The following is a 23,716-nucleotide window of genomic DNA, read 5'->3' on the forward strand; positions in this document are numbered from 1 at the left end:
TAAATGCAGTTATACAGGAGGTGCAGTCATTAAATTCTAGCAGTAAATGATCAAACAAGACAATTCATCTATAAGAATATATATATAAGGGGGCCAGAAATGCTCCAAATTTCTGTAGTAGTAAATTTCATTGCTGCTAGACATGAGGATAGCTATACCTTTCATTCTTGGGAAAAATTTTTTAAAAATTGATTATAGTTTTCAAGAAATAAATATTTATAAACAAATTACTACATAAAAGTCATTGTCCAGGAGGCAATGAGTAAAAATTGAATATATTTACTATTTAACAGTAAATATGTATAAATAAATGTAATAAGATAGGGATAGGATATATAAGAGTTAGAGACAGAGATATTTAAAACTAAAAGGTTTCAGAAAAATTTCATGGGCAGTTCTATTTATATAACTGTTATAAGCTGTAGCTAAAATGGGAAGAATTTGGATAAAAAGATTGGAGAGTCTCCAGTTCAATACGGCAACACAGATCCTTAATTCACTTCTTCCTACAGATACACTGAACTTACAAATATATGTATAGAATAATTTTCTCTGGAAAAAACTAAAGATTGGCAAGTGGGAGGGAAACCATATCAAAGTAGGGAAAAGCTGACACCATCTCACCATTACCCCATTCCCAGCACAGTGACTCACAACTGGAAGGGAACTCAAAACCTAGAGCTTCTCCCCAAGGAGCAGAGAGTCTATACGCCATTATCAGGCACCCCAACTTTTAAGATCAGCATCTGAGAGACAAGCCCCCAAAATGTCTGGCTTTAAAGACCAATAGGACTCTTGCCCGTGAGACCTGTGGGGCCAGTGGCCAAATGAGGAACAGTTTTAAAGGGCTCATGCACACCTTCAGCTGCTCCCAGGCCCAGCACAGAAGCAACCTTTTGAAAAGTTCCCAGACTTTATGTGAAAGAAGACTTATTTCTTAATTTTAACGCATTGGTCAAAGGGCCAGGGGCCTGCTGCAATACTCTTAAAGACAGAGGCTAGTGGGTGTCATCTTCCTGCCCTCCCACTGCCTTGCTAAAGGCAATGAGTATCATCTTTTTTCCTTCTTCTTCTTCTTTTTCTTGTTTTCTCTGCAGTGACCATCATCTTTGTACTCCCTTTCTGCCTCACTCCAGCCAGAGGGTGCCATCTTTGTGTTCTCCCTCTACGACACTCCAGGTTGCCAGGGTCTGCTGGAGGGGAGCTTCTATACATCTGGTATCCTGATATTTATATCTGGTAGCAGTTTTTGTGGCTTCTACCCAGGAGATGCCGCTCCTTGCTCACCTGACTCTGGTGGCCAGTGGGGGTTAGGGAGAATTTGCATTCCTGGGTCCTCTGGGACTGTAACAATCAGGGAAAGAGTTCTTGGGAGGCTACCACTCCCAGGGGACTACACAGATAGTAGACTAAATTCTACCTCCAAGCTTTCTGTGAAAGAGGACTACTTGCTAGTCTTGGAGTTTCAGCCTTAGTAGCAGCTTCAGGTTTGGTATATATCTAGAAACTACAGAGGTCACTCAGGGAGCACAGGTTGGGGGACACCATCTTTGCAGTCTCCCATTCCCTTACTTCAGGTCACGAGTATCTCCCTGAAAGGAGCTTATACACTTGTCTGGAGCCCCAATTTTTATGATGGCTGCTCATAAGCATGCATACTTTAATTTTTTAATGTTTGTTTATTTTTGAGAGAGACACACAGAGCACGAACAGGGAAGGGGTAGAGAGACAGGGAGACACAGAATCCAAAGCAGGCTCCAGGCTCTGAGCTGTCAGACAGAGTCCAAAGGGAGCTTGAACCCACGAACCACGAGATCATGACCTGAGCTGAAGTTGGACGCTTTACCAACTGAGCCACCCAGGTGCCCCAAGCATGCAAACTTTAAAAGCTGCTGCCTGAGGGACTGGCTTCCAGTCAGATCTGACTGACATCCTCCCCTCTGGGACACTGAGAGGTCTTAGCACATCCTCAGTTACTGGGAGCTAATAAAAATAAAATAGACTTTCAGTACTATACTATAATACAGTATACTGTGTGTGTGTGTGTGTGTGTGTGTGTGTGTGTATAATAACTGGGTTCTAAATAAAAACTTAAAAAAAAATCAAATAGACTGCTTGAACAATAACCAAAACTTAAGAGATAACAAGAACTAAGGCAAGGCTAAACAGTTAGGTTCATCTTCCACTTGAGGCCATTCCTACCACACTGGTAGCTGTTTTAAAACTAACACATAGAAATCAACCACAGAGTCAAGGAAAATGAAGAAACAAAGGAATATGTTTTAAATGAAAGCACAAAATAAAACCCAAAAAGTCCTTAATGAAATGGGGATAAGTTATTTACCTGATAAAGTACAAAGCAATGGGCATGAAGAAGCTTACTGATCTCAGGAGAAGAATGCATAAACAAAGTGGGAGTTTTAAGAAAGAGGCAGAAAAATGTAAGAAAATACCAAAAAGAAGTCAGAGAACTGAAGACTACAATAAGTGAATTAAAAATTACAACAGAGGGGCTCAATACAGACTAGATGAAGCAGAAGAAACCATCAGTGAACTTGAACACAGGGCAGTGGAACTCACCCAATGAGAGCAAGAAAAAGAAAAAGTGAAAAAGACAAAGACAGCTTGAGACTTATGGAACAGTATTAAGCAGACCAATATTTGTATTGAAGGAGCTCCAGAAGGAGAAGAAAACTTATTTGAAGAATAATGGTTGCAAACTTCCCTAACCTGGGAAAGAAACAGACATCCAGATCCAAGAAGCCCAAGGAGTTCCAGCTAAGATGAACCAAAAGAGACCCACATGAAGACATGTTATAATTAAAATGTCAAAACTTAAAGGCAGTGGGGGAATCTTAAAAGCAGCAGGAGAAAAACAACTTGTTATGTACAAGGAAACACCCGTAAGATTATCAGCAGATTTTTCAGCAGAAATTCTAGAGGCCAGAAAAGAGTAGCATGATACAGTCCAGGTGCTCAAAGAAAAAAAACAAAAAACAAAAAAACCCAACCTGTCTACCAAAAATACCCTGCCTGGCAAATTGTTCTTCAGAATTGAAGGAGAGATCAAGAGTTTTCCAGATAAGCAAAAGCTAAAGGAATTCATCACCACTAAACACCTTATAAGAGAGGTTAAAGGGATTTGTTAAAGCTGAAATGAAAGGACACTAATTAGTAACAGGATATGAAAGTATAAATCTCACTGGTAAAGGTAAATGTATAATAAAGGTAGTGGATCAGTTTTAAAGATAATATGAAGACAAAAGTAGTAAAAATAATTGCTAACTCCAATAATTAAGGGCTAAACAAGAAGAAAAGATGTAAGTTGTGACATCAAAGACATAAAATATGGGGTGGGGAGTAAAAATGTAGAGCCTCAGAATGCATTCAAACTTATATTGTTATCAATTTAAAAGAGACTGCTATAAAAAGTTGTTACATGTAAGATGAACTGGAAATATTGGTCTCATAGAGTTGCGAGAAGAGAGTATGACAATACAGCAGGAAAGACAGATTATACTTAAAAAAAAACAACACAGAATTATCCTAATTGGCTAAAAACCAGGATATTATTAAAGAAGTAGGGAGCAGTGAATAAACTGAAAGAATGATTATGGATTTTCCTATGAACTCTGCAGACAATGTCACCATCATATTTGTCAATTCTCAAATATAGTAAAGTTTGACAGTCTCAGAGCTTAGATATTCAAAATTTAATTTGAAAATGATATAAAACTGTACTTTAAATATTTTTCTATCAATGGAACAACTCAAAAAGAGTGGATAGAAAAAACTTTAAAATCACTAAAATTTTGGAAAAGCACCCACAGATGTAGCTTAATTATCTTACCACGTCATCTATCCAAACAAATAACATTTTAGAAAGCTTCTACAATAGTGAATTTCCTCTATATTATAGTCAAAGTTCAAAGCAAAACTTTGACAAATACATTAATATATGTAGATAAAACTATAATTCCCAGGAAATACTTCATTTTAAACTTTTAAATGATAACACCAGCCTACTAGGATTAGCATACCTTTTTACCTCTACGATCATGTAACAAATAAAAATTATAGCTTCTATGAAAACAGAAAACAATCCATACTTAAAATACCGATAAAGAAAGGCAATTCAGGCTCAGCAGAATTTTAAAGAGAAACATGTTATTTCCAAAAACAAATCCTGTTTTGGTAGTAATGATGTTCCTTTAGTAGTACTAAAACTATTAAACTAAAGAAAATCAGATATTGTTGACATTTATTGTAACACAAGAAGTGACAGAATAAGTTGTATTTCAAGTCAATTTATAGGATGGTGTCAGGATCAAAAGATTTCTAAAGAGGAAATTCTCATGCTTCCTGTTTACTTAACAATATTCTTTTTCCCTTCTCACATCAAAGAACAATTCTCTTTATCTAGGAACCATCAATTAGAGCTCATTTTCAAAAAAATAAAAACTTGCATTTCAAAGTAACAGTGATTCTTCATTAACTGTTGTTACTGAAGCTTGACAACATTCATATCCAGTCCCCATCAATATTTTCAAAGTATTTGTACATATTTAATATACATATTGTACTCAAATTATTTTTCACAAGTTTCATCTAAGGCTTCCTTAAAATAGTGCTCAGTCATCTCACTTCACCTTATGTGCAAAATGAAATATATTTATCTAAAAGTACCAACCAACCAAGAAACTTTAACACAGATATAATTAAATGTCCTTTCCAACTCTATAGGTACTGCCTGAATACATGATCATCACCACTACATTTTTTTTTTATTAAAAAGTTTGGAATATTGTTTTCTAACCTTTGTCACATCGTGGCACAGATAAGAAAACAGCATTCCTGAACATGCGGGTAAATAATAGGCTGCCAAAGGTCAGAATTGACTGTCCTGGGCTCCAGCTGTCCCTGGCACCATGCAGATAGATCCCTCAAAGACTGAATATAATGAACACTAAATTTCCATTCATAAGACATCTTTTCAACTAGATTTCAACTATTGTATTATTTCTCCTAATAACTGGGTTAGACTGAAGGTGAATGGAACCTGACAAAATACAGGCCAGAGTTAAATATCTAAGAATTTCAACTTTGAAAATACCCTGAACACAATCCCCTGTCATCTCATATTTTCCCTCTCAGTGAAACTGCTTCACTTCCACTTAATCCTATTTACTCACAGTTTATTTTCCCCATTTTGGCTTGAGCCATTTCATTCATAGCACCCAAAATTCCCTAGGGAGAGTTGATCTGACTCCAACTAGGCCAATTATCTGACCTGACTGCCAACTATTCCCTAAAACAAGTCATAAACATCACATTAGCTGGCTCCACTAAAAATTCATGCACATTGATGAAGTCTCCCTCATCTTATAAGCAAACAAACAAACAAACAAACAAACAAAAAAACCAACCACAGCTATATTAGGCCCTCCATTAAGCTTCTAGAAAGAATGGAATTCAGTCACTGACTCCAAATCCGCATCTCTCATTTACTTGTGGTCAATCCTTCCGCTACCAGCAAATTTTTATTACTTTACAGGGTGGTGTTTTGTGTAGTCAAAGTACTACCCACATCAAATCATCTGCAATAACTTGTTAAAATACAGATTTGGGGGCTTTTCCCAGATCTGCTCAATCAGAGTACCCTTCAGTGATGCCCCTTCTGAGCAATCAGTTTGGGGAAATGCTATTTTAGTCATCTGTAGACTCCTGGTTGCCAATTCAGCAGTATTTTTGTAGTTCTTATTCTCCTTGACCTGCAGAACACTTGAGAATGCTTATTCTATTCTTTGAAATTCCTCTTTCTGCCAACCTTACTCTTCACCCACCTGTCAAACAACTCCAAATATTGCTTCCTCTTATTTTTCCCAATGCAAAATATAAGTGTTCCTTGGGGATCTAGTCCTAATATATTTTTTATACTCCTCAAAAAGAGGCAAACACCTTTTCTCACAATTTGAAAACTGCCTCTTTGAAAGTGATTCCTAGTTTTTTACCTTTACTCCAAAACTTTCTCCAAGTCTCTTACTGTATTTCTAATTGTTGAGTATCTCCACTTTATAATCTTATTACCACCTTAAAAATATGTCAAAGCTTCAAATATTTTCAGCCAAATCAGATTCCATTCTCGACTCTACTTACATTTATAGTACTTCCAGTTTCTAGCTCAAACCCATGGTATCATTTTCAACTTGTCTATCTCCTTTGTCATATATATTCTATTTTTTGGTCCTATTTCCCCACCATTGCTTGAATTTGTCTTCCCCTTAATAACCAGTCACAACCCTGACTAGAATCATTATTACTTATTAGGCTACTGTCATGGCCTCCTGACCTTTTAGGCTCTTCTATTCTGAACAACCTAAAAAACCTGCCACTACAATACACGTTATAATAGCAAAAGAATAGAAAACAACCCAAATGTCTATTCATATGTTTATGCAGGTATGTGATTGCATTGAAAATAAAGGATAAATGAAAAACCTAATAATTATATATATATGTGTATATATATATATATGTACATGTATATATGTGTACACATCTATTATACTTATGTGTATTTATATAAAGACAGAGGGCATACACATGCACACACACTCTCAGGAAGGAACAGGGATAAATGCTAGACGTTTCTGCATATAGCATGTATTACAGATTTGTTATATTTTTATATAATAATTTTTTAAATCTCAATTTTAAGTATCAAGAGCTAAATTAAATGAATAATTTGAAGTGTGTCATAGGCTGGAGGCACAACTCACATAAAGAAGTTCAAACTGGTTGTACATATCTGGTAGAATACGTCCGGAGGACAAAAACAATTTTAAATTGTTTTCAGCAATCAGGGGCACCTGGGTGGCTCAGTTGGTTAAGCGTCCATCTTTGGCTCAGGTCATGATCTTGCAGTTCGTGGGTTCAAGCCCTGCATGGAGCTCTGTGCTGACAGCTCAGAGCCTGGAGCCTGCTTCATATTCTGTGTCTCCCTCTTTCTCCGACCCTCCCCTGCTTGTGCTCTCTCAAAAATAAATAACATCAAAAAAATTTGTTTTCAGCAATCATTCTATTGATGGTAGTGCTGGTATTGTTATTCTGAGACTACTATGTATGAGTTGTAGAAAAAAGTGAATAAGAAGTTATATTGCTATCAGTAGGAATCAGGATTTTGGTGTGAGAGGAAGGAGATACAAATGTAAGATTTAAGAGGTTGATTAAAAAAACTCTGTGGACCTGAATTTGAACTAAAATAATCAATAGGAACGAATAAACATATTATTTACCTTAATGTACATATTTCTAAGGTATTTTTCTCTGAAAAGACCTTGAGGGGAAAAAAACCTCAGTATTAATAGGTACCCTTAGCATCCAGATTATAATTTCTAACCACTTTCTTTTTTTTTTTTTTAATTTATTTTTTTTAAATTTTTTTTTCAACGTTTTTTATTTTTATTTTTGGGACAGAGAGAGACAGAGCATGAACGGGGGAGGGGCAGAGAGAGAGGGAGACACAGAATCGGAAACAGGCTCCAGGCTCCGAGCCATCAGCCCAGAGCCTGATGCGGGGCTCGAACTCACGGACCGCGAGATTGTGACCTGGCTGAAGTCCGACGCTTAGCCACCCAGGCGCCCCTCTAACCACTTTCTACAAAAAGGAAATAGAGCTCTTTAAGAGAGTAATGGCCATTTCCAAGTATGGGGCAACAAATGCACAAGATGAGGCAAGAACATTCTGTTCTAAGAGAAGGTCACAAAGACTATTGGGATCATGATCAGAAGACAAAGGCACACACATGACAAGGTTCTCACATGAGACAAGGACACCGCTCATTACTTCTGTTCACATTGTACTAGGAAATTACAGCCAGTACAAAAAACCAAGAAAAAGACATTTGAAGTTAAAGACTGGGACAGAAGAAATACATCTGTCATTATTCACATATGACACAACTGTGTATGAAGAAAATCCAAAAGCTCTAAACAACTAGAATTAATTTAGCAAGGGTACTGGATAGAAGGCCAACATAAAAACAAACAAACAAACAAACAAAAAACTAGTTTTATGTCTATATATCAGCAACAAATAGGAAATAAAATATACAAAATGATATTACTTAAAAGAGCATTAGAAATATCAATTAGAATAAAACCACTGAGAGGTTTAGAATAGGCTTCTTTTTAAGAAATTTTTTTAAAACACTTTTATTTATTTTTGAGAGACAGATTGAGAGAGAGAGAGAGAGAGAGAGACAAAGCGTGAACGGGGGAGGGGCAGAGAGAGAGGGAGGCACAGCATCCGAAGCAGGCTCCAGGCTCTGAGCAGTCAGTACAGAGCCCAATGCGGGGCTCAAACCCATAAACCATGAGATCATGACCTGAGCTGAAGTCGGACACTCAACTGACTGAGCCTCCCAGGCACCCCTAGAATAGGCTTCTACTAACACAAGAGAATAATATCAATATGAATTTTAAGGACTGAAACCCAAATATGTAAATTCATAATGATAATGAAAAAAATTCTCATTGGTGAACTTTAAAAAATGACAGGGAACCTGCTATTTGAAAAACATAAAGACAGAGAAATAATCCAGGCTTTTTTATCAAGTACACCACAGGTAATCAGACCATTTATAAGCAAACATTTAATAACATTCCAGCTAATGAGAGAATGTGATTATCAAACTCTGCAACCCCTAACAAAATAAGGCAATGATCACTGACCGCTAATATCACAAAAATAAAAGAACCCAGACATTGTGTCTTGTGATGAAGTACTACTTCGTAAGTACTACTTATGAAGTATTGTTGCTAAAACAAAAAACAAACAAAACAAAACAAACAAACAAACAAAAAAACGAACCTCTATTTGAAAGCCTCTAGATTTAACCATTGATTTCAGGAAATAAATAAGACAGAGGAACACATTAAATAACATCATGGAGATGTAAGTAGCAAAAATGAGATTATGGCAAACTCCACTAAAAACAGTTTCTTCAAGGACTAAATTAAAAGAAAAAAAAGTGAGAGAAAATCTATAGATTGATATTTAACACACAAATTCCAATATAATGTAATTTTGATCTTGATTCCAACAATTTATATAACACTTATGAGATATTTAGAGAACTACTACTAATTTTTAAGGTGCTGCTGAATGGATTGTGGTTATACACATATGTGTGTATTAAAGAGTTCTCATATTTCACAGATGTGCATGAAAGTATTTTCAGATGAGAGAGAGAAACCAAGAAACAGCCTCTTACTAGAGAACAAACTGATGGTTATGGGTGGGGGGAGAAGGGAGTGGTTAAATAGATGATAAGGATTAAGGAATGCACTTGCTGTGATGAGCGCCAGATGATATATGGAAGTGATGAATTCACTATGTTGTACACCTGAAACTAATATTACACTGTATGTTAACTGTAATTTAAAACTTAAAAAAAAAGAAATAATATGTCTGGTATTTGTTCTAACATAATCCAGCTTGGGGAAGTATATATGAAAGAAGATTGCTATGTTTTAATAATTATTGAAGCTGGGTGATGGGTACATGGGAGTCACTTACTATTCTATTTTCGTATGTTTAGAAATTTCCATAGTAAGTGAACATAAAAATGTTGTGGATGGTGTCTTAATGTATGTCACTTCCCTACACAAAACCCTTCAAGGGTTCCCTTCTGTCTACCCAAATCAGAACATCTGCTAGACTCAGCCCTCAACTTTCCATCGAGTGTTCTATTCTCTAGGCGCAAACACTGTAACATTTCCCATCTAATCTTTGTTTTATTATTTCCAACTGGAATATATTCTCTCTTCCATTTCAGCCTTCTCACTTTTATCTATCCTTTAATGTTTATCTCAGATAACAGAACCTTAGAGCTATAAGAGGACTTAGATGCAACTAGTTTAGTAGTTTTTGAAGAAATTTTTTAAATTGAAGTTTATAAGTTTGGATTTAGAAGTCTGATTTTCTTCAAGCAAAGTATCTTATATAATCATAACACAGAGTACATAAAAGAGGCAATAAGCATTGCTGCTTTTGATGTAGGGCAGTTTAGAGTCTTTTCCATCAAGCTTCTATCTCTGAACAAAGAATGACAATTACTGGTATCAACTGCAATCTTGAAAAGATATTTTTAGAATAGATAAAACAAATTAAAAAAAACCATTATCAACCTCATCAGAGATTATAAAGATCCAAGCTAGGAGGAACAGAGTGTGAGAACCAATAATGTTTAATTCATCTGTGACTGAAACTAAGAAATAGGTTGAACTATAGAACAAACTCACAATTTCACTAACGACAGATATCCTAACTCAGGTGGTAACTAAACTTTTCCTTTTGATCCAATCATATTATAAACAAATATAAATGTAAAGCTAAATAATCTTTGGTTGATTATCAGAAATTCCTACTTATCTAAATTACAAAGTATTAAATCACATTTGGATGGAATTACAGAACGCTGGAAAATGGGCACTCTTTATTTAAAGTATTTATGATGATACTATTAATCAGAATAACTTATGAAACTATTCTCTAACATGCTTAATATTTTTCTGCATGTATATGTGCAGTTTACATTCATAAACTTCTTTGATGTGAGGAATGATAGTTACTGATTTTTACTATTACACAAGCATGGTGATTAGCAAATATTAGGCACTCAAATGTTTGTTGAATTAATCAACAAATGAGCAAGGACTATTATTTGTATTCCTGTATTCTAATTTTTAATTGAAAAAGAAACAACAGGAGTGAAATACCAGGTCACAATGTTGAATATATTTGCTACATGGATAACTTTAAAACAAAAACTTAAAAGAAATAGAATTTTCTTTTAAACTATGAAAAGGGTAATGGCCTTATAATGCCTGTGAAAATAAATACAAAATGGCTGCATAATTAATCAGGTAGTAATTTTTCCAAAATTAAAAAAAAAGTTAAGAACCCCAATGCTTTCATGTAAATTATTATTTTCAAGCAATCTCTGGACATTGCTTTTGCAAAGACTCTGGTTTTGAAAGCTGAAATCCACCAAAAATTTTTAAATATTTTTACTAGTCAAAGACACCAAAAAATAAAAGATTTTTAATATGACAATGGATTGCCTAAATCACATACTAAATTGCTCTATACAGGGAGATTTCACAATCCAGGAGCCATAGCCATGTTGCTGCAAGTAGGATTTCAACAGAGTTTTAGCTTCTTGATAGGATCCAGACATACACTATAGAAAGAAAAAAAATTGAATTATGGGATATAGGCAGAATTTGGCTTATGAAAAGTAAGTAGCCCTAATCTTGTTTCTTTGACATTTTAAAAACTACTGAAAATGTTTTTGCATTCCTATTTTTCTCGTTATTTTTGAAACTAAACATTTTCCTTTCCAACACTCCTTAAAGACATCTTTTAAACATTTTTTATTAAAATAATCGTACTCATTACAGAAAACTTGAAAAGTAGAGAAAATATTAAAAAGAAAATAAAAACCACCTGTATTCCCCAAACTATAGATAACCACCATTATTATTTTGGTTTATTTCCTTTAATTTTTTATAAATGAACATATTGATGAACTTTTAAAAAAGCTTTACTGAAGTATAATTTACATACCATAAATGGAGTCACTGCAAGTATACAGTTATGATGATTTTTTGTAAATTTATACAGGCATGCAACCATCTTATAGTCCAGTGGTAAAACAATCCCATCATCTGCGAAAAGTTCCACTGTGCTCATTTGCAGTCAATCTGTATTCCCAGCGCCAGCCAACCATGAATCTATCTAGTTTGTATTTAAAGTTTTGGTTTTTCTAGAAATTTCATAAAATGTAATTAACACAATATGAACTCTTTTGTGTCACGCTTCTTTCAGTTACCATGTTTTCAGATTAATTCATGTTGTTTCATGTATTTACAGTTGGTTCTGTTTTATTGCTGATTAGGATTCCATAATATGGGTTTATCAAATTGTATATGCATTCACAAGCTGATAAACATTTGAATGTTTCCAGTTTTTGCCTATCATGAATAATGCTGCTGTAAACATTTATGTACAAGTCTTATGTGGGTGTAAGTTTTTGTTTCTCCTGGACAGATAACTAGTGGAAGTGCTGGATCACATGGTTAACTCTAAGTTTACCTTTGCAAGAAACAGTCAAAATGTTTTCCAGTGTGACTGTACTATTTTACATTCTCATTGGCAGTGTAAGAGGTCTCCAGTTTCTCTGCAACAATACCTAGTATTTATTTTGTATTTTAGTGGATGTGCTACAGTATCAAACTGTGGTCTGATTTTGCATCTCCCTAATGACCAGTGAAGCTGAGCATCTTTTATCTGTGTACTAGGCTATATTCTTTGCTATATATGCACTGGGTTGGAATGCCAGGGTGGCTCAGTCAGTTGGGCATCTGATTCTTGATTTCAGCTAGGTCATGATCCCAGGGTCGTGGGATCAAGCCCCATGTTGGGCTCTGCACTGGGCATGGAGCCTGCCTAAGAGTCTCCTTCCTAGGGCTCTTGGGTGGCTCAGGTGGTTGAGCATCCACTTTCGGCTCAGGTTGCCATCTCACAGTTTAGGTTTGTGAGCTTGAGCCCAGCATTATGCTGCTGTCAGCATGAAGCCCCCTTCAGATCCTCTGTACCCCTTTCTTTCTGCCCCTCCCCTGCCTGCATGCAGTCTCTTTCAATAATAAACATTAAAAAAAAAAAAAAGGATCTCCCTTTCTCTCCCCCGTTCTGCCACTCTCCTCTGCTTGGTCTCTAAAAAATACCCCCCAAAATTAAAAAAAAAAAAACTGGGTTGTTTGCCCTGTTAATACTAAGTTGTAAAGAGTTCACTGTGTATCACAGATCCAAGACCTTTCATCAGATGTATGATTTGCCAGTATTTTCTTTCACTATATGGCTTGTATTTTCATTTTCTTAATGATGACTTTCGAAAAGCAAGTTTTTAATTCTGGAGCCCCAGAATTATGTCTTCTTTAATTACTCTCAGCAACATCATCATTCTCAGTGTACAGATCTTGCACTTACTTTGTTAAATTCACTGCTAAGTATATTTTGTATTATTTTAGATGAAACAGTTTTCCTAATTTTTTTCTAATTTTTTTAAACATTTATTTATTTTTGAGAGACCAAGAGAGACAGAGTGTGAGCAGGGGAGGGAGACACAGAATCCAAAGCAGGCGTTAGATGCTGAGCTGTCAGCACAGAGCCCAATGTGGGGCGCAAACTCATGAACCGTGAGATCATGACCTGAGCCAAAGTTGGACGGATGCTTAACCACGCAGGCGCCCCAACAGTTCTCCCAATTTTAATTTTAGAGTGTTCATTCCTAGTACAAAAACACACAGCTTATTTTTCTACACTGTCCTTATACTGTGTACTAAATTTACACATCATATAATTGTTTGTTTTGGTAGATTCCACAGGATATTTTACATACAAGATTATATCATTTACAAATAAGAACAGTTTTTCTTCTCCCTTCCAGTCTCGATGGGTTTTACTTCTTTTTCTTGACTTGCTGCACTTGCTAGGACCTACAGAATAATGTGGAACAGAAATGATGACAGCAGACGTTCTTGTTTTCTTCCATAATCTTGGGAAGGTAGGGAGAAAAGTATTCTTTTTCACCACTAAGCATGATGTCAATGGTAGGTTTTTAATTTGAGGAAGTTTACTTCTATTTCTTAGTGTTTCTATCATGAACATCAGCTGTTCATTTTGTCAAATACATATTGTACATCTTTTGAGGTAATTATGTGTTTTTTTTTTTTAATTTTTTTTTCAACGTTTATTTATTTTTGGGACAGAGAGACAGAGCATGAACGGGGGAGGGGCAGAGAGAGAGGGAGACACAGAATCGGAAACAGGCTCCAGGCTCTGAGCCCAGAGCCCGACGCGGGGCTCGAACTCGCGGACCGCGAGATTGTGACCTGGCTGAAGTCGGACGCTTAACCGACTGCGCCACCCAGGCGCCCCAAATTATGTGTGTTTTAAACATGAATCTATTACATCAAATAATTTTCTGATACTAAATCAACCTTGCATTCCTGGAATAAACCTCCTTTGTGATGGTGTATAATCCTTTTTATGGGTTGCTGGACTTAGTCTGCCAATATCTTAATTCTGCATTTATGTTCCTAAGAGATACTGGTTTGTAGTCTTCATTTTTTGTGATGTTTTTATCCAGTTTCAGTATCAGGGTTATAGTGACCTCATAAAAGGAGTTGGCGAGTGTTCTCTCCTCCATTTCATGAAAGAGTTTTTGTAGGATTTGTATTTTTCTTTCTTTTTTCTTTTTTTGCATATATGTTTGATAGAATTCACTCTGCTATTCTTTAGGGAAAGATTTTTTTTTTAGTTTTTATCTTAATTCCAATTAATATACAGTGTTATATTAGTTTCAGGTATATGATATAGCAATTCAACAATTCCATACATCACCAAGTGCTCATGGAGACAGGTGCACTCCCTAATCCCCACCACCTATTTAACCCATCCCTCACTCCAACCCCTTTGGTGATAATCAGTTTGTTCTCTATAAGAGTCTATTTCTTGGTTTGTCTCTCTTCTTAGGAAAACAATTTTAATAACTCAACTTCTTTAGTTCAATTTGGATATTCTCTTTAGTCAAGTTTTATAGTTTTTGTCTTTCTAGGAATGTGTTCATCTAATTTGTCTAATTTTTTGACAAAAGTTTGTTCATGATATTCCCTTACAATTATTTTAGCTCTTTGTGGTCTATAGTGATGACCTTTCTTTCATTACAAATTTTGATCACTTGTGTTCTCTCTTATTGGTTACTGTAAAGGATTATCAATGTCAATTTTTTTCAATGTACCAACATTTGATTTCAGAGTTTTTCTGTTTTTTTGTTTTCTATTTCTCTGATTTCCATACTATATTATTTCCTCCCTCCTACTTTTAATTTGCTCTTCTTCTAATTTCTCAAGGTGGAAGCTCAAATAACATTTTTTTTTTTACAATTCTCTTCCTTTCTAATGTAAGGGTTTAAACTATAAATTTCTAACCACTTCTTTGATTTATATTCCATACATTTTATTATGTTGTATTTTCATCCAGTTCAAGATATTTAACTTGCCTTATAATTTCTTTGACTCCTGGATTATTCAGAAGTTGTTATAATTCTCAAATGTATAACTTCTAAGATTTCATTCCATTGTTGATCTCTAATTTAATTCCAAAGTGGTAAGAACATACTTTGCATGATTTTAATCCTTTTAAACTTATTGAGACTTGCTTTGTTGCCTATACTAGATAATGTCCCATGTGTACTTAAAAAGAACATATATTCTACCATTGTGTAGAGTGTTTTGTATAGGCCAGTTTGGTTGGCACTCTTATTTAAGCCTTCTACATAGTCTTATTTTTGTCTAGTTGTTCTATCAACTGCTAAAGTAGTAATATTAAAATCTCCTACTATAATTGTAGAATTATCTATTTCACCTTTCAATACTGTCAGTTTTTGCTTATATATTTTGGAGTTCTGTTGTTACTAACACATACAATTGTTATATAATTATAAATGCCATAGCTTTTATTTTTGAAGAATTATTTTGCTGTAATTCTATAGAATTCTTGGTTGCTACGTTTTTCTTTCAGCACTTTTCACTGCATTTCACTGCATTCTGGTCTCCATTATTTCTTTTCTAACAGCTTTAAGATGTAATTCATGTATCATAAAACTCACTCTTTTAAAGCGTATGTTTCAATGACTTTCAGTACATTCACGAAGTTGTACAACCATTACCACGGATTCCAGAAATTTTTCATCACTCTAAAAAGGAATCCTATACCCATTAATAGTCAATCCTTATTCTCTCCTCCCCACCCACTAATCCACTGTCTCTATGAATTTGACTATTTTCATATAAATGGAATCATATTATCTGTGGCCTTTGTGTCTGGCTTCTTTCATTTAATATCATGTTTTCAAGATTGATCCATGTTGCTTATGGATGATTAAAGAGATATGCCACATTTTGTTTATCCATTCATCAGCTGATGAACATTTGGGTTGTTTCCACCTTTTGTACATTATGAGCACTGCTGCTATGAACATTCATATACACGTTTTTCTGTGAATATATGTTTTCAATTCTCTTACACATATATCTAGGTGGGGAATTCCTGGGCTACATGCTAACTCTGTATTTAACTTTTTGAGGAACTGTTAAATTATTTCCCAAAGGAGCTGCATTTTACATTCCTACCAGCAATGTGTGATGATTCCAATTTCTTCACATCCTTGCCAACACTTGCTAATTAGTGTCTTTTTTACTATAGATATATCCTAGTATATGTAAAGCAGCAAACCACCGTGGTTTTCATTTACATTTCCCTAATGATTAATGATGCTGAACATCTTTTCATATTCTTATTGGCCATTCATTTATCTTCTTTATAGAAATGTCTATTTAAACTTTTTATAGAGGAGTCATCTATTATTGAGTTGCAAGGCTTCTTTGTATATTGTAGACACAAGTCCCTTATCAGGTATATAATTCACAAATATTTTCTGCTAGTATGTAGCTTGCCCTTTCATTTTCTTAATAATTCTTGAAATGCAAAAGTTGTTATTATAATAAAGTCTAAAATACAAATTTTTTCTCTTATGGATATTTTTGGTAGATCTAAGAAACCTTTCTCTAACTTAAGAATACACATATTTTCTTCTATGTTTTCTCCTAAGAGTTTTGTAGTTTTAACTCTTACATAGATCATCCATTTTGAGTTAATTTTTGTATATAGTGTGAGGTAGAGGTCCAAGTTCATTCTTTTCCATGTAGATTTCAAGTTGTCCCAAGACTATTTGCCAAAAAGACAATTTTTTTCCCACTGAATTATCTTGGTGCTCTTGTTAAAAATCAACTGACCATAAATGCCAGGATTTATTTCTCAACTATCAATTATATCCTATTGATCTATATGTTTATCCTTATGCCAGTATTACACTGTCTTGATTACTGTGACTTTCTGGTAAGCTTTGAAATCAGGAAGTGTGAACTGTCAAACTCTATTCTTATTCAAGACTGTTCTGGTTATTTTAGGTTGCCCTCCATTGTTGCTAATGAGGAATCAGCCTTTAGATGTACTGCTCTTTGGTTGGCAACTTTTTTCTTTTGCGGTTTTCAAGATTTTCTCTTTGTCTTCGTCTTAAGCAGTCTGAATATGACATATCTAGATATGAATCTTTTTTAAAATTTTATTTTTAAAATTCCAATTACAGTGTTATATTAGTTTCAGGTGTGCAATATAGTGATTCAACAATTCTATACATTACTCAGTGTTCATCATTAGATAAATCTTAATCCCCTTACTTTTTCGACCCATCCCCACCCACCTTTTCTCTGGCAACCATTGGTTTGTTCTCTATATTTAAGAGTCTGTCTTTTTATTTTGTTCATTTGTCTTGCTTCATAAATTCCACATATGAGTGAAATCATATGATATTTGTCTTTCTCTGACTTATGGTTGGATTTAGAGGGCATGGATCTTTTAAAATAGTTTTTCCTTTCTTGGGAGTCTGCTGAGTTTCCTGGATCTGTTAATGTTTTTCATCCAGTTTGGGGATTTTTTCAGTAATTATTTCTTCAAATATTTTTCCCAGCCCTTTTTATTTCTTTCCCTCTGAGATTCCTAATACACATATGTTGGTGAGCTTAATATTTTTCCACAGATCTCTGATGCTGTTTTTCATTCTTCCATTTGTTTTCATTCTTTCAAAAAAACTTTCTATTATCTTCAAAGTTTATTGATTTTTATCTGTCATCTCAAATGTACTGTTGAGCCCATCTAAATAATTTTTCATTTATTACATATTATTTCAATTCTGGAATTTTTATTTGTTGTTTTATCATTTCTATTTCTCCACTGAGATTGCCTATTTATTAATACACTTATATTTTCCATTAATTCCCCAAACATATTTATAATAGCTACTTTGAAGTTTGCTATACTCAACATTTGCTAAACTCAACAAAATCAGTTTCTATGGACTGTTATTTTTTCCTGAGTATAGGTTTCACTTTTGTGTTTTTTTTACATATCCCAGAACTTTTGGCTTAAACTTAAACTTTTTAAATAATATATTGTAGCAAATCTGGATATAGTTTTAGTTTTTCTAAAGTTTTTTTTTTTAAATTTACCTTGCTTAAATTGTGACATCTGTTTGCTACATGGTGTGCAACTGCTGCTATCTCTCCCAAGTTTTTTTATTCTTATATTTGTGTTTTAGCCTGGCTTCTGAATGCTTACCCTCTATCTACATAACTTAATGATAAACAAATGATTTCAGTTGATACTGCTCAAACACCTTAAACCTACAAGGCATCTACATTCTTCTGATCAATTTGTGTGTGTGTGTGTGTGTGAGAGAGAGAGAGAGATTATGTCCACAGTTCCCCCCACCTTATCCATGGTTTTGCTTTCCCTGGTTTCAGTTACCAGCAGTTAACCGTGTTCCGGAAGCAGATGATCCTCCTTCTGAGGTATCAGGAGGTCAGTAGTAGCCTTCATGCTATGTCACAATGCCTACATCATTCACCTTACTTCATTTCATCACATAAGCATTTTATCATTTCACAAGAAAAAGAAAGGTGAGTACAGCACAAAAAATATTTTGAGAAAGAGACCACACAACTTTTATTACAGTATATTATAATTGTTCTATTTAATATTATTGTTGTTAATCTCTTATTGTGCCTAATTTATAAAACACTTTATCACAGGTATGTATGTATAAGAAAACAACAGTATATATAGGGTTCAGTACTATCTGCCATTTTAGGCATCCACTGGGGTTACTGGAAGTATCCCCCATGCATAAGGAGGGACTACTGAATTTAATACCATAGCCAGTTCTCTTTTACACTTTCACTCTTTACTGGGTTCTCTGGGATCTTCCCTGCACAAGTGCAGTTTCTCATTCAGCCAAGGATATATGGAGAATTTATCTCAGCTCTTCTATGACTCTTTCATTTCCAAAGCCTACCTATTAAGTTATTAGTTGGTGCATCACTTGCCCCAACCAGGACTGCAATCTTGGGCCAGAAAAATTGTTGATTTTCCTCATCTGTTTGTTACTAGGTTTGTCACTTTTAGCTGAAAAAGCCTCAAATTTTCACCCCCTGCACCAAATCAAGTCCACTCTTAAGTAGCAGATCTACTACTTCCAGTGGCATCCTCCCTCTAGTAAAAACTACGGGTTTTGCCATTCAAACTAGCAGAGGGGAGGGAGAAAGAAGAGGAACAGCTCTGGGTGAAGGCACCACAAACTCCTGTTATTCTTATCCAAAGTTCTAGCAGTTTTTCAAGAATATACACTTTCTGCTGTTTTTCTGTCTTCAATTCCCAGAGTTGTGAAAGGTGGTTTTTTGAGAATTTTGTCCAGTTTCATACTTTCTTTTATAAAAATGATCTGCAATTTCTTCTTGCCACCAAACCCAAAAATTGTGTAGATAAGACTTTATACTTAAAAATGTGTATACATACCCACAAATCTGTAGTTATTATAATTTGTTTCACAGGTGGGGATTTATAGTGTGAGCATTAAGATATTGGTGAAATTAAGGGACTTTCATACAATACTAGATTATTAACTGAATTAGGCCATCAGAAACAATCTGTATTTAATAACTTGATGTTATTAAACTTAATGTGATGGGTATGTCATATTATGATAACATGGTTCATGTCAGACTATTCCGAATGAAAAAAGCAGATTCAAAAACATCCAGTATGAACTTAATATTTTAAAATTTATGTAAATACACACACACACACACACACACACACATATATATGCATGACACAGGTGACAAAAACTGAAATAATGTGCTTATAACATGCAATAGCTCTTAATCTTATAAAAGATTAAGAACATTATAATTTGAAGAGTAGGAATGATTACAAGTAGTATTTTTCCTTTGTATTTAAAAAAATTGGCAAATTCTCTATACGTTACATTTGTAATACTAAAAACAGAATATTTTTAAAGAGAGAAAAAGGCTCTGTGAATCACCAACCTAATCGGGTCCAAGTCACATGCTGAAATTAAAGCTATTTCACAACTTTGAAATAGGAAAATTAATTTATATGGGTATTTTAATGTATTATTTTAAAATATGTAACCTTTAAAGTTAACACAGTTAATACCTACAGAAAAAAAATTCATTACCATTTTGTTTCTCTGGATATGAAAGCAGGTTTTGACTGATATCATCAAAGTATGTACCTATCAACTAAGGTCACTACTTTAACTGGCAACACTCATTTACACATCCAATTTCTGGCATAGTCATTTAAAAATGAATTTTACCAGTACATGGCAATACCTTATAGTCAGGTACTATTCAACCAACTTCTGCTGTGTATCATCATCAAATTACATTTTTGTTGTCTTAAATTTGATTTCTATAATCATTTTCATTCCTTGAAGGACTTACCTTTGCTGCATGGTATGTACTAGCTTCAAGTAAATCTTCTTTTTTAGCTTCTTTGGCAAGCAGGTTAAATCGACTTAACATTGCAGCTTTACAAAGCCGACTTGCCATTGACACACCACTTTTAAATGGGGAACTAAAGTAGGAAGGAATGAAACATTCATCATTATTCAAGGATATATGTTGACACTGTAGAGAGTAAAATCAACACAGAATCTACAAATATTTTTCTCAGTTATGTACAATGCAATTTACATGAAAATTGTTCCGAATATTTAATTATTTTCTGAAGCTTATTTCTTTTTATTAAATTGCAGTTTTAGTTACTATAGTGTTGCATTAAAAATTAAAGAAGATGGACATTGGAGCATTTTATTGTTTGAAGCAAAATTAATCTATTTTGATCCAAATTAAAACAACGGTTTTACCAAAATTGACTGGAAAAAAGCAGAGAAATATTTTCTGGAACTGATGAAAATGTCCTGCACTTTGGAGTGATGGTTACACAGGTATATACAAATATCAAAAATCATGAAACTGTGCAGTGCATTTCACTGTATGTAAATTTAACTCACTAAAAAGTAAAATATCTACACCCCTTCTCATGACCTCCCATATTTGCATACGTGCATGTAGATATATTTTTTGTTTCTAATAAAAGTGGGTCCACAGACTATGAAAGTTTTTGCTATTGTAACTCTCTCTTCGTTGTATCTTCTCACATTAGCTGTTCTTGTGATTACAAAAATTGCCCAAATCCTTTCTTCCTCCCTGTGTTCATGCTCTTTATAATGTGACTTTTCAAATTCTCCTCTCAATAACTGTGGTTAATTTCTCCTCCCCTTGAATTTGGTCTAGCTTTGTGACTTATTTTGAACAGAATAGATTGTGTGTCAGTTCTGAGCCTGGGCCTCATAGGTTTGTGTTCTCATTCTCTAGGGAATCCTCTGCCAAATGAGCCAGCTGGGACTAATCTACAAGAGATTGAGATAACATATGGACCAGAGTCCCGTCATCCCTCTAAGATCAGCCAAATTGACTTTCAATTGACCTAGAGCTAACTCCAGATGAATGAGGGAGTCTAACCAAATCCAGCTCAGGTGACCTAAAAACTTGTGAGCAGTAATAACTGGTTATTTTAAGTTTTGAGGTAGTTTATATACAGCAGTAGTTAACATACCCTCTGGTGTATGAAATCTGTTGTGTGAATCTTTATTAATATTTTCACCAAGATAACCTTTTGTTGTAGTTTTTTCCAATGATTCTTCAGCTTTTCAGGTATAAATGATACCATATGCAAATAAAGGTAATTTTACCTCCTTCTTTTCAATATTTTATAGCCTCTCACTTCTTTCTCTTGTCCAAATGCTTTCAGTAAAAGATTAAATAGCAGTAACAGTAAACAATAATGTCTTGTTCTGGATGTTAGTGGAAATGCTTCTGAGATTTCCTCATCAATCATGATGATACTTCTAATAAAGACACATTTTACCTTTAACAAAAGTATCAAAATATTCCTTTTTTATTATCTTTATCTAGATAGTTGAATATCTGTATTATGTGCCTCCTTAGAATTTATAGAGAGGAATATTTGGGGTATTTCCCTAGATCAATTATTATGACAAATTATTTTAATAAGAATTTCTAATGTGGTATTATTTCTATTATGTTAGTACTATCCTCAAATTCCTAGAAAAAATACCAATTGGTATTGCTGTATAAAATATATATATATTTTTAATATACTACTACATTCTGCTTCCTAATATTTTATACATAAATTTTGCTCAGATAAAAAAGAAAGTTTAGTCTGTAACTTTTGTGAGGGGAGGGCATCAATCTTCTATCCTATTTAAGTACAGTGGTATACCTGCTTCATAAAAGGATTTTGAAGTTTTCTATCTTTAGACAGCACTGGAAATGTCTACTATTTAAGATTTAAAAAATTCCTCTGAACCACCGCAGAATGGTGCCTTCTTTGAGAACAGTTAGGGCATCTTCTTGATAACTTTTATTATGAAAACAGTGTTTAGATTTTTCCCTCTTCTGTACAAGTTATAGAAATAATTTTTTCCTAGAAATGTATGCATTTCACGAGATTTTCAAATATATTTACATGGTTGACCAAAGAAGTTTTTAGGATTCTTTCAATCTTCTATTTTTGTTAATTACTCCCTTTTTGTTAAATGAGATTGATAAATGACATTTACCAGAATCAGCTTTTTATGATTACTTACAACTTGTTTGTGCTCTAGCTCTTTAATTTACATTTCTTTTATTTATTTTTTTCATTCTGCTTGATTTCCATTATTTGTTGATATAAGCATTTAAAGTACTGATTTTCTTAATTTTTTTTTTCAACGTTTATTTATTTTTGGGACAGAGAGAGACAGAGCATGAACAGGGGAGGGGCAGAGAGAGAGGGAGACACAGAATCGGAAACTGGCTCCAGGCTCTGAGCCATCAGCCCAGAGCCTGACGCGGGGCTCGAACTCCCGGACCGCGAGACCGTGACCTGGCTGAAGTCGGACGCTTAACCGACTGCGCCACCCAGGCGCCCCTAAAGTACTGATTTTCTATTCAGCTTTGCTTTAGCTATATCCTACAAGTTCTTACATGAAATGCTTTCAATATCCTTGTATTCTAAATTGTCTGAAGTTTCATTTTACATTTCCTCTTTGAGCCAAAAGTTAAGAGTATTTTTCCCAATAAATTTCTAGTATCCTGATTTTAGTATTTATAGATTTACTATATTACAAATACTATCTACACATTGCTTCTTTTAGAATTTGAAATTTTCTTTGTGGCCTAACACAGGATGAATTTTTTTCAATATTCTACAGGTTCTTGAAAAGTAGGTATATTTTACATTTTTATGGTGCAAAGTTTTTTCATAAGTTAAGCAAATCTATCTTTTTGTTATTAAAAACCACTATATCCTTGCTTATTGTCTATTTGCTAATGAAAGAGGTCAATTATGGTCTCAACTAGTGGTGGATCTTAATTTTTCCTCCTTTTTCTGTAACTTCTGCTATATGAACCTTGATACTATGTTATTTGTTGTATAGATATCCATTAACTGTTTTTGTCTTCCTTGTAAATTATACCTTTCAATGATAAAGTATCCTTTGCCTTACGTAATGCTTTGAGGTTGAACTATACTTTGTCTAATATTTAGATTACATCTGCTCTCTCCATTTGTAATCACTGGCAAGGATTTAGCTAC

At 34.3% G+C, this 23,716-nt stretch overlaps 1 protein-coding gene across 4 annotated transcripts in view; it reads right to left on the reverse strand.

Moving 5' to 3' along the window:
• The window catches only part of ADAD1 (adenosine deaminase domain containing 1), a 120,859-nt gene that overhangs the window by 53,646 nt on the left and 43,497 nt on the right, over positions 1-23,716 (reverse strand). For 2 of the 4 annotated variants that reach the window (XM_043569050.1, XM_043569057.1), the window contains exons 11-12: positions 20,494-20,626; positions 11,141-11,246 (exon numbers count right to left, since the gene is read on the reverse strand). In XM_043569050.1, coding sequence (XP_043424985.1) covers positions 11,141-11,246; positions 20,494-20,626 — 239 coding nt within the window. Of the gene's footprint in view, positions 1-11,132; positions 11,247-20,493; positions 20,627-23,716 lie in introns of those variants that run through there. The other 2 variants (XM_043569063.1, XM_043569066.1) reach the window with 2 other exon arrangements.

The sequence above is a fragment of the Prionailurus bengalensis genome, chromosome B1, assembly GCF_016509475.1.
Source record: "Prionailurus bengalensis isolate Pbe53 chromosome B1, Fcat_Pben_1.1_paternal_pri, whole genome shotgun sequence".
Classification (NCBI taxonomy): Eukaryota; Metazoa; Chordata; class Mammalia; order Carnivora; family Felidae; genus Prionailurus; species Prionailurus bengalensis.